Genomic DNA, 13,177 nt, shown 5'->3' on the forward strand with positions numbered 1-13,177 from the left:
AATCAAAGTACACACTTCATATAGTGAAAGTCAAAAGACTAAAGAAACCATAAGAAAGCATTAGACAAAAAGTGCTAAAAACAAATTAAAACAGAAGCCAAAATAAAAGTTAAAAACTGAAGAGATTTTAAAATGTTACTAGACACACGCCAAAATGATAAATATGAAGTATATTTTTACCAATACTTTAAAATTAAATCTATTGTTACTAAATTATAGCATTCAGTTCATTCAAGTGATAGAAAGCAGAGGATGATCTTAGAGGAAATACGTTTGTCCTACTTCATGAGTCAAGAATGATTAGGCACTGAACCGTTATGAAGTATACTACACACATAATATACTAGCCTGTTATCCATAAAAACTAGGACTCCAAACAGAACATCCTATATAGCATAATGTTAATGGCCTTCTACTGTATGATACTATGTTGAACTACAGGCTCTGCTGCTTAATAAGAGAGGAGTGTTAATTTTCTCATGTTGGGAGTCCACACCAATAGGCAACAGAATGGGCTTCAGGAGGCCATTCGGGGGAATTTTGATTCTATCTAGATGCATTGCCATTCTCTAAGATATTTTTCTCATCTGTAAGGTTAAATCTTCCCACTGATATGTCATGTTCCAGCCCTTGGGAAATGGAAAAAAAAAAAGGAGTACATTTTTAAGGCTGTGATCTAGAAGCTGCATGCATCACTCCAATCACATCCCACTGGCTGAACTTAGTCACTGACCACGTCTAGTTGCACAGGATGCTGTTAAATGTAGGCATTAGGTACACAGTTATGTGCCCACCCAGAACTTGGGTATTTTTTTTTTAAAGGAAACAGAATATTAGGGAATAACCAGTATTCCCTAATACAGACCAAAATGATTAAAGTGTCTCAAAATATTTAGGACTTTTTATTCATCTATTTTAACATTAAATATTTTTAATGCACTGTTTCATGAAAAATCTCTCAATATGTTACCACAGTTAAAGATTATAGCCAAAACAAATGTATCACTTGCATACTGAACTTCTTAAACTATGGACCTCTATCAGGAAAAAGACAAAATAAGATATTTATGTATCTATATCTATATATGTACAATTCCACATATGTACAAGTATAAAATCCACACACACATATACATTTATGCCCATGTACACGTACATACATATATGTATGCTTGTGTATAGTATCCTCCTTTCATTATCAAGTTTCCCAGATTAAGCAATAAATTATATGATTACCATTATATGATTACCCTATTTATAGGTCTTTACTGAATTAATGAAAATTATATTGCAGTGTCTATTTCTGAGGCTTGGAGTTTTAAAAATAAAAAAATGTATATTGATTTCTTACTTTTTTTATAATAATCAAACTGAAATACTTTGGGGCATCTATGGAGGTAATTAACTGCCAAGGTACAAGAAAAATTAAAGAACTTGAAAACTTCCAACAAGCAAGAGGTTCTACTTATTCTGTAAAAAATCACATTTTAGTAATTCTCTGTTAAGAAGCCAGTCATTATTTAAACCCTTGCAGTTAACTCTTCACCAATAAAAAACAGCTTGCTTAGGGGGAAAGAATCCACAACTTTATGCCAACAAAACTGTACTTAAGTGAATCTAACCAGTCACTGAAATGGCATTAAACATTCCTTAATTATAATTTGTGTTTTAAATAAACAGAATATGGTGACATCTCAAATTAGTTGGTTTATTCAATAAATAACGTTGAAACAACCAGTTATCCACATAGGAAAAAGGTAAATGCTCTAAACTTTCCATGTACAATCAATTTTAGAAAAATGGAAGCAAAATACTTTTTTATAAATTGGCAAGTTAGGGAGATTGCAAGAAGCTATGATTATGAATATGTAAAATCTTAAAACCTTAATACAGTAAAAGACATCATAACCTAAGTTAACATATTGCACATCTGAAGAGATGTGCAATATATAGAAGACATAGATTTAACATTTGCATAGAGAACTATATATAATATTTGTGCATATGTATTTATATTATTTCCTCTCTCTTACACAAAAAACATCCCAACAGAAAAATGAACAAAGGATATTAAGAGGTATTTTGCAGCAAAGAATAAAGTGCCTTTAAGCATTTGAAAAGATGTTCAAAGTTACAAATGTATCTTTTTTTTTATATTTTTTTAAATTTTTATTTATTTATGATAGTCACACACACACACACACACACACACACACAGAGAGAGAGAGAGAGAGAGAGAGAGAGAGAGAGAGGCAGAGACACAGGCAGAGGGAGAAGCAGGCTCCATGCACCGGGAGCCCGACGTGGGATTCGATCCCGGGTCTCCAGGATAGTGCCCTGGGCCAAAGGCAGGCGCTAAACCACTGCGCCACCCAGGGATCCCCAACAAATGTATTTCAAATTAAATCCAAAGAGTGCTTTTGAAAGCCTACTACAACTGTAAAAATTAACAAGGCTAATAATCTGGCGCTGGCAAGAATTTATTTTTTAGGGGGAAATCTTTTAATACATAGCCTTATACCTAACATTCAAAATTTACTGTATAGAAATATCTCACCAAGCACACACACACAAAAATAACCCCCAAATCCTCGCAGGATCACTTATGAATGTTTTATTTTCCTAATAGTAAAAAATTAGGGACAACACAGAATAGGGAGTATTCAAGATATTTCTAACATTAAAAAAAAGGAAGTTACAAAATAGTATGACTTGTATCTGATTCCATTTTTGTTGAAAGAGACAAAACAGTAATAGATGTTGGCTTATATGTGTAAAATCAAGTTGAAAGAAATGCATCAAACCTTTAAACAACTGTTACCTTTAAGAGATGAAATTATGGAGCATGTTCACTTTTTGTGCAATCTATTTTTGCTATGGTCTTAATTATTCAAGAATGATTTTTTAAGTGAAAGAAAAAGTGGTAATTTATTCATACAAATTTTGGTTTCTAATCACTAATAGTGAAATTACAAAATTTCAAGAGCAGGAAGAGTCCCGGTGCTAAAGTGTTTGTTTGTTTGTTTGTTTTTTAAGATTTTATTTATTCATGAGAGACACACAGAGAAAGAGAAAGAGAGACAGAGACACAAGGCAGAGGGAGAAGCAGGCTCCATGCAGGGAGGGTCTCCAGGATCACGCCCTGGGCTGCAGGTGGCACTAAACCGCTGAGCCACCCAGACTGCCCCCAGTGTTTTTTAAAGAGTACAGTTGACCCTTGAACAACAAAGGAATTAGGGGCATGAAGCCCCTAACATAGTCAAAAATCTACGTGTAACTTTTTACTCATCAAAAACTTAATAGCCTACTGTTACCAATACCATAAACAGCTGATTATATTTTGTATATGTATTATATTCTGTATTCTTACAATAAAGTAAGCTAGAGAAAAGAAAACGTAAGAAAATCATAAAGAAGAAAATAGATTTATAGCATGGCACTGTATTCATTGAAAAAATATCCGCATATAAGTGGACCCATGCAGTTCAAACCCACGTAGTTAACTGTACTTATTTAGAGGTACTTAACGAAATATTTCAAGGATGTAGTGTTTGCTTCCATTTGTGGGTTGGACAACACAAGATTAGCCATGGCTTCCTAAGCGAACCAGTTATCTAAGTTAGGTTAATGGACCATGGGGCTGATTATAACATTCTACTTGGGCATCTGTTTGAATATTCCACTAAAAAAAATAAAAACAGAAACATACCAAAAGCAATGTGCCACCACAAGTCTATAGAATAATGCTAACATATTTCTTAAACAATTGAACTAGTTCAGTTAAGTATTCAAAAATGTTGATCAATAATCACCACACTCTTTTCTTAGTAATGTTTTGCTTCTGGAATTTTATATGATGGCATGATATTTATTCATTTTAATACATTTTGATAAAATAAGAACTTCAGTTTTGGGGAATTTAGTCTATATGGGAATGTCAGATTTGGAAAAAAGCTTCTGGTACAGCTAGTCTTCCTACTAGGTATCAAAGGAGTAAGGTAATTTTTGTCACCACCAATTAAAAACTTTTACGAAATAGGACTGTTATAAAACAATTAAACCTTGCAAATGCACTAGTCTCTAGAAAGAAAGTCCTGGAGGAAATTCTGCTTATTAAAATTGCAATTTTAGTTTCCATTAAAAGGAGAATAAGACAACAGAAGATGGGTTGGCAAGACAAATTATTTCTTAATGTCAGTTGAGCTTATTTCAAATGAGATAACATATCTACACCAGGTTGGGTTCAGTACAATTTTGTCTCCTCAACTCATTTATCTAATTCAGTCATCTTGATTATAGCCTCATGGACTTCATTTTCAGAAAAAGAATTCTATAACAAACAGCCCACACAACATGCTGATTACTGAACAGTTAATTCTAATTAACTTGGGCATGGCAAGAGAATTTTGATAAAGTCCTAGAATACAAATATAGTCTGCTTACACCAGACTAACTTATATAAAAAACCCACAGCAAAGTCTCCAGACAAAACAAGAGAGTCAAAGAGATCTAATTTAAAGAAACAAATGAGAAAATTAAAATCACAAATAATTTATTCTTCCGTTAGAGTTGATACAGTTTTAAATAGCAACAAAGTACACAGTGGTGGAAAATTGGCACAGAACCTATAAGCATTTTCAATCACAATAAGGCTGTCCATGCTTTATCTGTTCAAATTTGATGTCCATTTTCTACTGACCAAGTTGAAAAAAACTCTATTCAGACCTTAAAACACACATACTCTCTCTCATACACACACAGAAACATATTAAAATTCCTCCTTTTGATTACAGTATGTTGAAACAGTACATTTTGCTTATTCAAATTTATGGCACCCCTTCTGTTTTGTTTCCAGTTAGAAGTGGGGGAAAAAACAATTCAATTATAAAGAATACATCTTATTCCCTGGGCATAGGCAACTGTGATGAAAATAGCAACTTACCTTTAGGCTAGATGTTTTCAGATTATGCTTAAATAATTGTGGTTATAAACTTCTCATTGCATGATTTCCTGCCCAATGCAATATCCCTGAATTTAGCTAAAATAATCAGGCACAGGACAGTCTTGAATATGATTAAATACGCCACACTAATAAAGTGATCTAGAATGCAACCTCTATGCTTTTAATACAGATCAGAATAAACCTCATCAATAAGCATTTTCCTAAACATCTCTTTGTTATATTAACCAACACAAAAAGGGAAAAACTTAAAAGTGTCCCTTTATAAATGGCATTATTTCCAGTGAAGAAAGCTGAAATAAAGATTTGTAAAGTCTCCTGAACTATTCTATTATATAAACCAATTATCCTTTTAATGTTAAAAAATAAAATTACTGGATCAATGTTGACTCTTCTTGATACCATTTAAAAAATGCTTTGATATTTCTAAGTTCCCTGATTACTTAAAGTAAAATTAACATTCCCATTTTCAGTTATTGCTATTTTAGAAGAATTACCACTTCATTTATATGAAACTGCTACCAAGATTTTTCAGATCCCACATGAAGTCATTCTTATTGCCTCACATTTTAAAACTGTATTATAAATGATCTTTATAAAAAGGTTTTAATCCACAAAACTGGAAAGCTTTTAAAAAATGTCTTTTTACTCAAAACTATCACAGTGCCCTTGATTATCTAATAGATAAAAGGGATCTGAATTTCCTCTAAAGAACATAATAGTGGACATATGGTGTGCTTTGTCTTCTCCCTCACCTTTATCTTCTATAGTACACCATTTTGAGACCAACACAATCAAGCATCCACCAAGCTCCAATCCACATTAACAGAGGATTTCTGATTCTGTCCAATGCGTAGTGTACCGCCTTGCATATTCAACACATGAAATAAACATAATATACAAAATATTGCTGCTGTAAAAAGTGTACATTTCCCTCTTCCCCTTACAAAAGAATCTGTGGAAAAGTATTAAATTCCCTTAACCTTCATAAACATACAAAGCTGTTCACACCTTTCAGTCTGTAACAGTCCATTTGAAACACAGTTCCCAAATCATTGCAAATTGGTTATGTCATTGTATTTTCTGTCCAATGTTGCCATCTAGAGTAGAAATGTGAAATCAAGAGTATTTTTTAGCTACTAAAGCCTTTACAACTAAGCCACAAAGGCTGCTTACTGATGAAACAGCCACTTATCCACAAAGTTTTTCCAAAAACTAGATGGAATGGAAGGATCTCTTCACACAGAGGTGTCCACAGTGCTGAGGTGACAATATGGCTGCTAATAGATACTGGCTATTGGAATGTAAGTACTTCTTCACTGCTGGTAATTTCCATACTGTCCCTAGAAGATAAATTTAAAAATACAATTAGATAACGATTTGACCATAGTTTGACCATAATCATTTGGCAGAGAAAATTACAAATAAATCTTAACATTGTCATACTACAAAAGTTGACTTCATTGATAACGAACAGAAACTGTTATATATTTAGGTACATGGCATTTCTGTAATTGCTTCTGATGTCACATTCAATTGCAAGTGGATTTCAGAGTCTTTAAATCTAGAACAGTACCTGTCACACAGTAGAAATTTACTTACTTACTTACTTACTTATTTATTTATTTATTTATTTATTTATTTATTTATTTATTTATTTTCACAGTAGAAATTTAAATGTTTGGTGAATTTTATTGAACTGAACTGAGCAAGAATGAATGAGTTCTGGTTCTAAATCCTGGTATGATATGTATTGTGTATTAATTACAGTGCTAATATAACAATTTTGTGACTGTTTAGTTTATTACAATTGCTATTCTGAATTAACATCAATAGTATTTGGAATAAGTAGCAAGGATGGAAAGATACCTAGGAGATAAAGGGAAAAGAACCTTCTATCCATACTAAGAAGCTCAGCTTTCCCCTGAGGCCAACAGTGTGTCAGCAAAAGCATTCAGACAGGCAGCTGGTACATAAAATCAAGGGAAGTTTGTTTTGTTTTTGTGGCTTTTAATAAGGTAGATTTGAAGGCCTGTAGGCTGACAGGACAGAGGAGACAAAGAGTACAGATAAAAAGAAGTGATAAATGAAGTAGCAGAATTCTACAAAGGAGGTAAATAATGTCTAGTATACTGCTGTTAGGGTTAGATTTTGGAGAAGAGAAGGAATATCTCTTCCTCTGAAAAAAGAAAAAGAATGGTAGAAGAAAAGAGAAACCTATTAGAAAATACATATATTTTAACAAAAATTTCTTAAATGTGTTTAAAAGAGATGCTCCTAAAAGCACCTATTTTCTAAAAACAGTACTCATAGGTAGCACATAATCCGCTAATTATCTCCTTTAGCTAAATTTTCCCCTCCAAGTCACATTATTTTATGTCAATAAAGTATTCTAGAATTGAATTACTTCTATACTTTAAGAAATAGCAACCTAAAACTTTATATTTCCACAGATATAGATATAGATGTATTTGAAAATCTGTTGAACACCACTATATTTCTAATGAAATAATGCATCATGAAGAGAATTAAGGTATTTTAAAAATATTAATGTACTTTTCATAGCTATATTCAATAAAATTTAAAGTCAGGGCTCATCTTGAAAATATTTATAGGTAGAATATCAAATGTAGAATTTGCTTTAAAATACTCAAAAAATGTAGCTTTGTGTGTATATATATATATATATATACACATAAAATAGCATTAGCAAAATGCTGATAATTGTTAAAATTGGTTGCTAGGTATATGGAGATCCAGCATACTCCTCTTTTTTTGTAATTGTGTAAAGATTCCTATAATACAAAGTTTAAAATAAGAAATATAAGTCAACAAATACTTAGCATCAGGTTTTTCTTATTCAATTGCTAATCTCAACTTCAGTATTTAGGTAATCTAAGTCCCAACTCTATTGTTAACTTTCCATCTGAGTCTAAAAAAGCTCTTTGAGACTAAGTTTCTTCACTAAGGGTAGGAATGTAACATCCCTGTCTACAGATCTCAATTTTCTTTCCATTTATAGCTACATTAATTCCTACCTCATCTGTTTGTTAGGACACTTAAATAAGAGAGGACATGAGGAAGGGCTTTTAAAATTTTTTAAATATTAAAAGTAAGGAAACCTCAATGCCGGAGGGAAATGCTCCCCTAGTGAATGTGTCTAATGAGATATTAATGATAAAAGTGACTTGCACATATTATGAATGATGTGAAAGCAGAAGAGAGGTTAAGAACTGCTGTGCTACATAAATATAAGCTATAATTTATCAACTATATTATGAACTACTTGAGAGTAATAAGGGTAGGGACTAGGTGTTACCTATCTTCATGGCCCAAGTACTGATGGGTGCCTGATACTGACACATAAAACTTCTTGAATAATGTGTGCCGAATACTATAATCAAGCAGTTATAAACATTTACTGAGCAAATGTTACATGCTCATCACCATAATAAACTTGAAAAACAGGGAAAGTAAAACTCAGAAATAAATCAAGTACAATTACAGAAATTCTCTAAGAGTTCACGAATGAAAAGATTAACACAGCTAAAATAATTAGAAAAATACTTCAGAGAATGTGGAAACCTTAAGAAAACTTTAAATAGCAGAGAAAAGAAAATGAGGCACTTCAAATAAAGGAATAGCTAAAGCAAAGGCATGTTGGAAACACAGGTATATAATGCTTAGGGAAACAGAGTAAAAAAGGAATATACAGTAATGTGGAAAGCTATTCATTACTTGGTAACAAAGAGCCTTGAAGTAACAGAAATTAAGAAGTCTGGCTAGTATTAATAATAGCAAACCCTTACTATATCTCAATAACTAACACTTTATTAGTGTCAGACACTAATAAATGCTTTGCGTCCATCTATAACCTATACAGTAAATATTATCTCCACTTTATAGATGAAGAAATTGAAGCACTGAGAGTTCAAGTAAGTTGAACCACACTTGATCACAGTGCTGGGACCAAATCAAATCACAATCAAGCCCAAAAAAGTATACTATATATCTGCAAACATTAGCGAATTTCAGGATTAAAGGTATGGGTTTGGGAGTCAGAAACCAATTTCTAGCATTGACTCCACCACTTAACAGCAGCTAATCCTTGAGAAAGTTACCTATCTTCCCCTTCTCAATTTTCTCATCTGACAAGTATAAGTCATTACAATCTCCACCTCAAAAAGTTATTAGAGATGAAAAATGTGAGAATGCTCTACAAACAACTCAAGTACTCATTGACATTACTGGAAATAGCTTGAGAAAGTGAGTTCTAGTCAGTCATTACGGGCTATAGTCACTCAGAATTTGCCACCCAGCTCCACCACTTCTTGGCTCTGTCATCTTGGACAAATCACTCCAACTCTCTAAACTTCAGATTTTCTATATCTGCTTCTTCAATTTTTTCTTTTTTTAACTACAAAATTCCTCTGACTAAGGTATAAAGAATGAATGAGAAAAGAAAGCAAGAAAACAGAATGGAAGCAACCTGCCATGTTGATGGTCTTAACTAAGATAAGGCAGTAGTTACAGAGAATTGGATGGATTTAAGAATTTAGGAAGGAGGGTTAACAAGATTCTGTCATGTATTAGATGGAGAGAAGGAGAAAGTCTTAGATACCAAATATGGCACTTGGCATTCTAGCTTGATGATAGTACTTCTCTTCTTTGAAAGAGAATACAGAAAGGAGGAATAAGTTTGGGTAGAAAAATTCTGAGTTTGTTTTGGTTATGCTGAATTGATATATTTATGATATATCTCAGTGGAGATGTCCAGTAGGTATCTGATTTTGAAAAGCAAGAGTCAGGGCAGCCCCAGTGGCGCAGTGGTTTGGCGCTGCCTGCCGCCTGGGATGTGATCCTGGAGACCCGGCATCAGGCTCCCTGCATGGAGCCTGCTTCTCCCTCTGCCTCTCTCTCTCTCTCTAACTCTCTCTCTCACTGTCTCTAAGAATAAATAAATAAAATCTTAAAAAAAAAAAAAAAAAAAGGAAAAGCAAGAGTCAGACTAAATAGAGATCTGGGGGGCAGCAGCATGATAAACTGAAACCATGTGAGCAAATAAGATTGTCTAAAGAGAGAGAGTGTGTTGAATGAAGAGTCCCTAAGCTAGAAACCTGAGCAATACCAATCATCTTTAAATTTCTTTCTTCTAGTCATCTAATCATATTAAAGTCCTAAAATTATTGTCACAGTAATTTTTGGGAATTTCTTTCTGTATTCTTATCTTATGATCACCATTCAAATTTAGGAAGTAAAGGCCTTAATTATTCACTTATTTATACTTTATCAATATTTACTGCTAATTGATAAATTCTGCTAGGCGATGGAAGCTCAACAGTGATAATAAATAGACACGATGATCTCTTTAAAGGACTAACATTCTAGAGGAAGAGAATCTGACAATAAACAATACATAATCTGTCACATGGAGATACACACTACACTGACAAATTTAAGCATCTAACATAATTAATGAAACTTCCCCCACTAAAATGAGGAACAAGGCAAGGATGTCCCCTTTCACCAGCCCCTTACAACACTGTACCAGAATTTCTAGCTTATGCAATAAGAAAAATAAATAAAGGTATGCAGATGACATGATCATCTAGGTAGAAAACCCCAAAGATTCAACAATAACAACAACAAAATCTGAAACTAATAAGCAAAGTTACAGGATACAAGGTTAACATACAGAAGTCAATCATTTATTTATATGCCAGCAATGAACAAGTGGAATTTGACATTAAAAACAATACTATTTACATCAGTACCTCAAAAATGAAAATCAGGTATAAATCTAATACCGTATATATAAGATGAACACGAGATAAACTAAAAAGCTGAAGAAAAAAATTTTTTAAAACTAAATAAATGGAGAAATGTTCCATGGTCATGGATAGAAAAATAAATTTTGTTATAATGTCAATCCTTCCTTGCTTGATCTAAAGATTCAAAACAATCCCAATCAAAACCCAAATAAGGTGTTTGTGGTTATTGACAAGTGAATTTAAAGCTTACAGAGAGAGGTAGAAGACTCAGAATAGCCACAAAATATTGAAGAACAAAGCCAGAGGACTTATAGTTCTGACTTTAAAACTCACTATAAAGTTACAGCAATCAAGACAGTGTGGTACTGGTGAAAGAACAGAAAAATAACAATGGAACATTAAAGAGAACCCAGAAATAAACCCACATAAATACAGTAAACTGATCTTTGACAAATAAGCAAAGGTAATACAATGGAGCAAAGAGGCTTTTCAATAAATGGTGCTAGAACAACTAGACAACCACATGCAAAAAAATGAATCAAGACATAGGTCTTCAAATCTTCACAAGAATTAACTCAAGCTGGATCACAGACCTAAATGTAAAAAACACAAGAGTAAAACTCCTAGAAGAAAACCTAGGTGACTCTGAGTTTGGTAATGACTTTTTAGATACAACACCTAAGGAATAATCCGTGAAAGAAATAATTGATGAGATGGACTTCATTAAAAGTAAAATTTTTTACTCTGCAGAAGACAATGTCAAAGGCATGAGAAAGCAAGCATGAAGACAATACAATATTTCCAAAAGACACATCTGATAAAGACTATTATCCAAAATATATTTAAAAAAAAAACTCTTAAAACTCAACAATAAGAAAACAAACAACCCAATTAAAAAAATGGGTCAAGATCTGAACTGACACCTCACTAAAGATGGCAAATAAATGTATGAAAAGATGCCCACGTTATGTCATTAGGGAAGTGCAGATAAAAACAATGAGATACCACTACATACCTACTAGAATTGCCAAGATCCTAAACACTAACACCTCCAAATGCCAGTAAGGATGTAGAATGACAGATTGCTACTGAGAATGCAAAATGGTCCAGCCTCTATGGAAGACAGTTTGGCAGTTTCTCACAGAACTAAATAGACTCTTACCATATAATCCAGCAAGAATGCTCCTTGGTATTTATCCAAATGAGCTGAAAATTTATGCCCACACAAAAACCTGCACATGGAAGTTTATAGCAGTTTATTCATAATCGCCACATTTTGAAAGCAACCAAGATGTCTTTCAATAAATGAATGGATAAACAAACTGCAGTACATCCAGACAACGGAATATTATTCAGCACTAAAGGGAAATATGCTATCAAGCCACAAGAAGACCTTAAATGCATGTTACTAAGTGAAATGCCAGTGAAATTAAGACTATACATAGTACAGGATTCCAAGTATATGACATTTTGGAAAAGGCAAAATTATGAAGACAGTAAAAAGATCACTGGTTGCCAAGGGTTAGGGAAGAGAGAGAGATAGATAAGGGGAGCACAGAAGATTTTTAGGACAATGAAACTATTCCATATGATACTATAATGGGGGGTGGTATACATGTCATTATAAGTTTGTCAAAACCCATAGAAGGTACAACATCAAGAGTGAACCCTATGGAATAGGGGTGATAATGATCTCTCAATGTATGTTCACTGATTATAACAAATGGATCACTCTGGTGTGGGATGTTGAAAGCAGGAGAGGTTATACATATGTAGGGGAAGGACTTATAGAAAATTCTCTGTAGAGCAGTCCGTGTGGCTCAGTGGTTTAGCACCGCCTTCAGCCCATGGTGTGATCCTGGAGAGCCAGGATCAAGTCCCATGTTGAGCTCCCTGCATGGAGGCTGCTTCTCCCTCTGCCTGTGTCTCTGCCCCCCGCCCCGCTCTCTCTTTGTCTCTCATGAATAAATAAATAAAATCTTTAAAAAAAAAAAAAAGAAAACTCTGTACTTTGTGTTCCATTTTGTTGTGAACCTAAAACTGCTTAAAACACGTCTATTTTTAAAAAATTAAAACATGTTTCCAGTTAAGATGGGTTTACCCCCAAACCACTCAAAACATATGACATAATCACATTCAAGACACAAGGTAACAAAGAACAGCAATCTGAGAAATTAGAACCAAATGAGGTGAGCTCTCTGCTTATATAAATTCCTGAATTCCTGCAGTGTGGAGTGGAATGAAGGCTGAATCTGAGTTAAAGACATAAAGCTTAGAGTCTGGAGAGAAAACAGGAGTTCTAGGTCATAGGATAGAGTACCAGAGAGGAAAGAAATGCACAGAGAGCAGGGAACTGTCCAGATCTGAAGAAGAACTCTCTTGAGTATTCAGTGTAGTACTGATATGCAAATCCATGCAAGGAAAATACCCGCCCAAGGAAAAAACA

The 13,177-nt window shown here is 33.5% G+C and overlaps 1 protein-coding gene across 3 annotated transcripts in view; it reads right to left on the reverse strand.

The window, feature by feature from the left end:
* Positions 1 to 4,535: 4,535 nt before the first annotated feature.
* SS18 (SS18 subunit of BAF chromatin remodeling complex) overlaps positions 4,536 to 13,177 on the reverse strand; it is an 82,441-nt gene continuing 73,799 nt past the window's right edge. For all 3 annotated transcript variants that reach the window (XM_041761651.1, XM_041761662.1, XM_041761673.1), the window contains one exon: positions 4,536 to 6,303. In XM_041761651.1, coding sequence (XP_041617585.1) covers positions 6,277 to 6,303 — 27 coding nt within the window. In that variant the 3' untranslated portion in view covers positions 4,536 to 6,276. The remainder of the gene's footprint in view (positions 6,304 to 13,177) is intronic.

Source organism: Vulpes lagopus, chromosome 1, assembly GCF_018345385.1.
Source record: "Vulpes lagopus strain Blue_001 chromosome 1, ASM1834538v1, whole genome shotgun sequence".
Lineage (NCBI taxonomy): Eukaryota > Metazoa > Chordata > Mammalia > Carnivora > Canidae > Vulpes > Vulpes lagopus.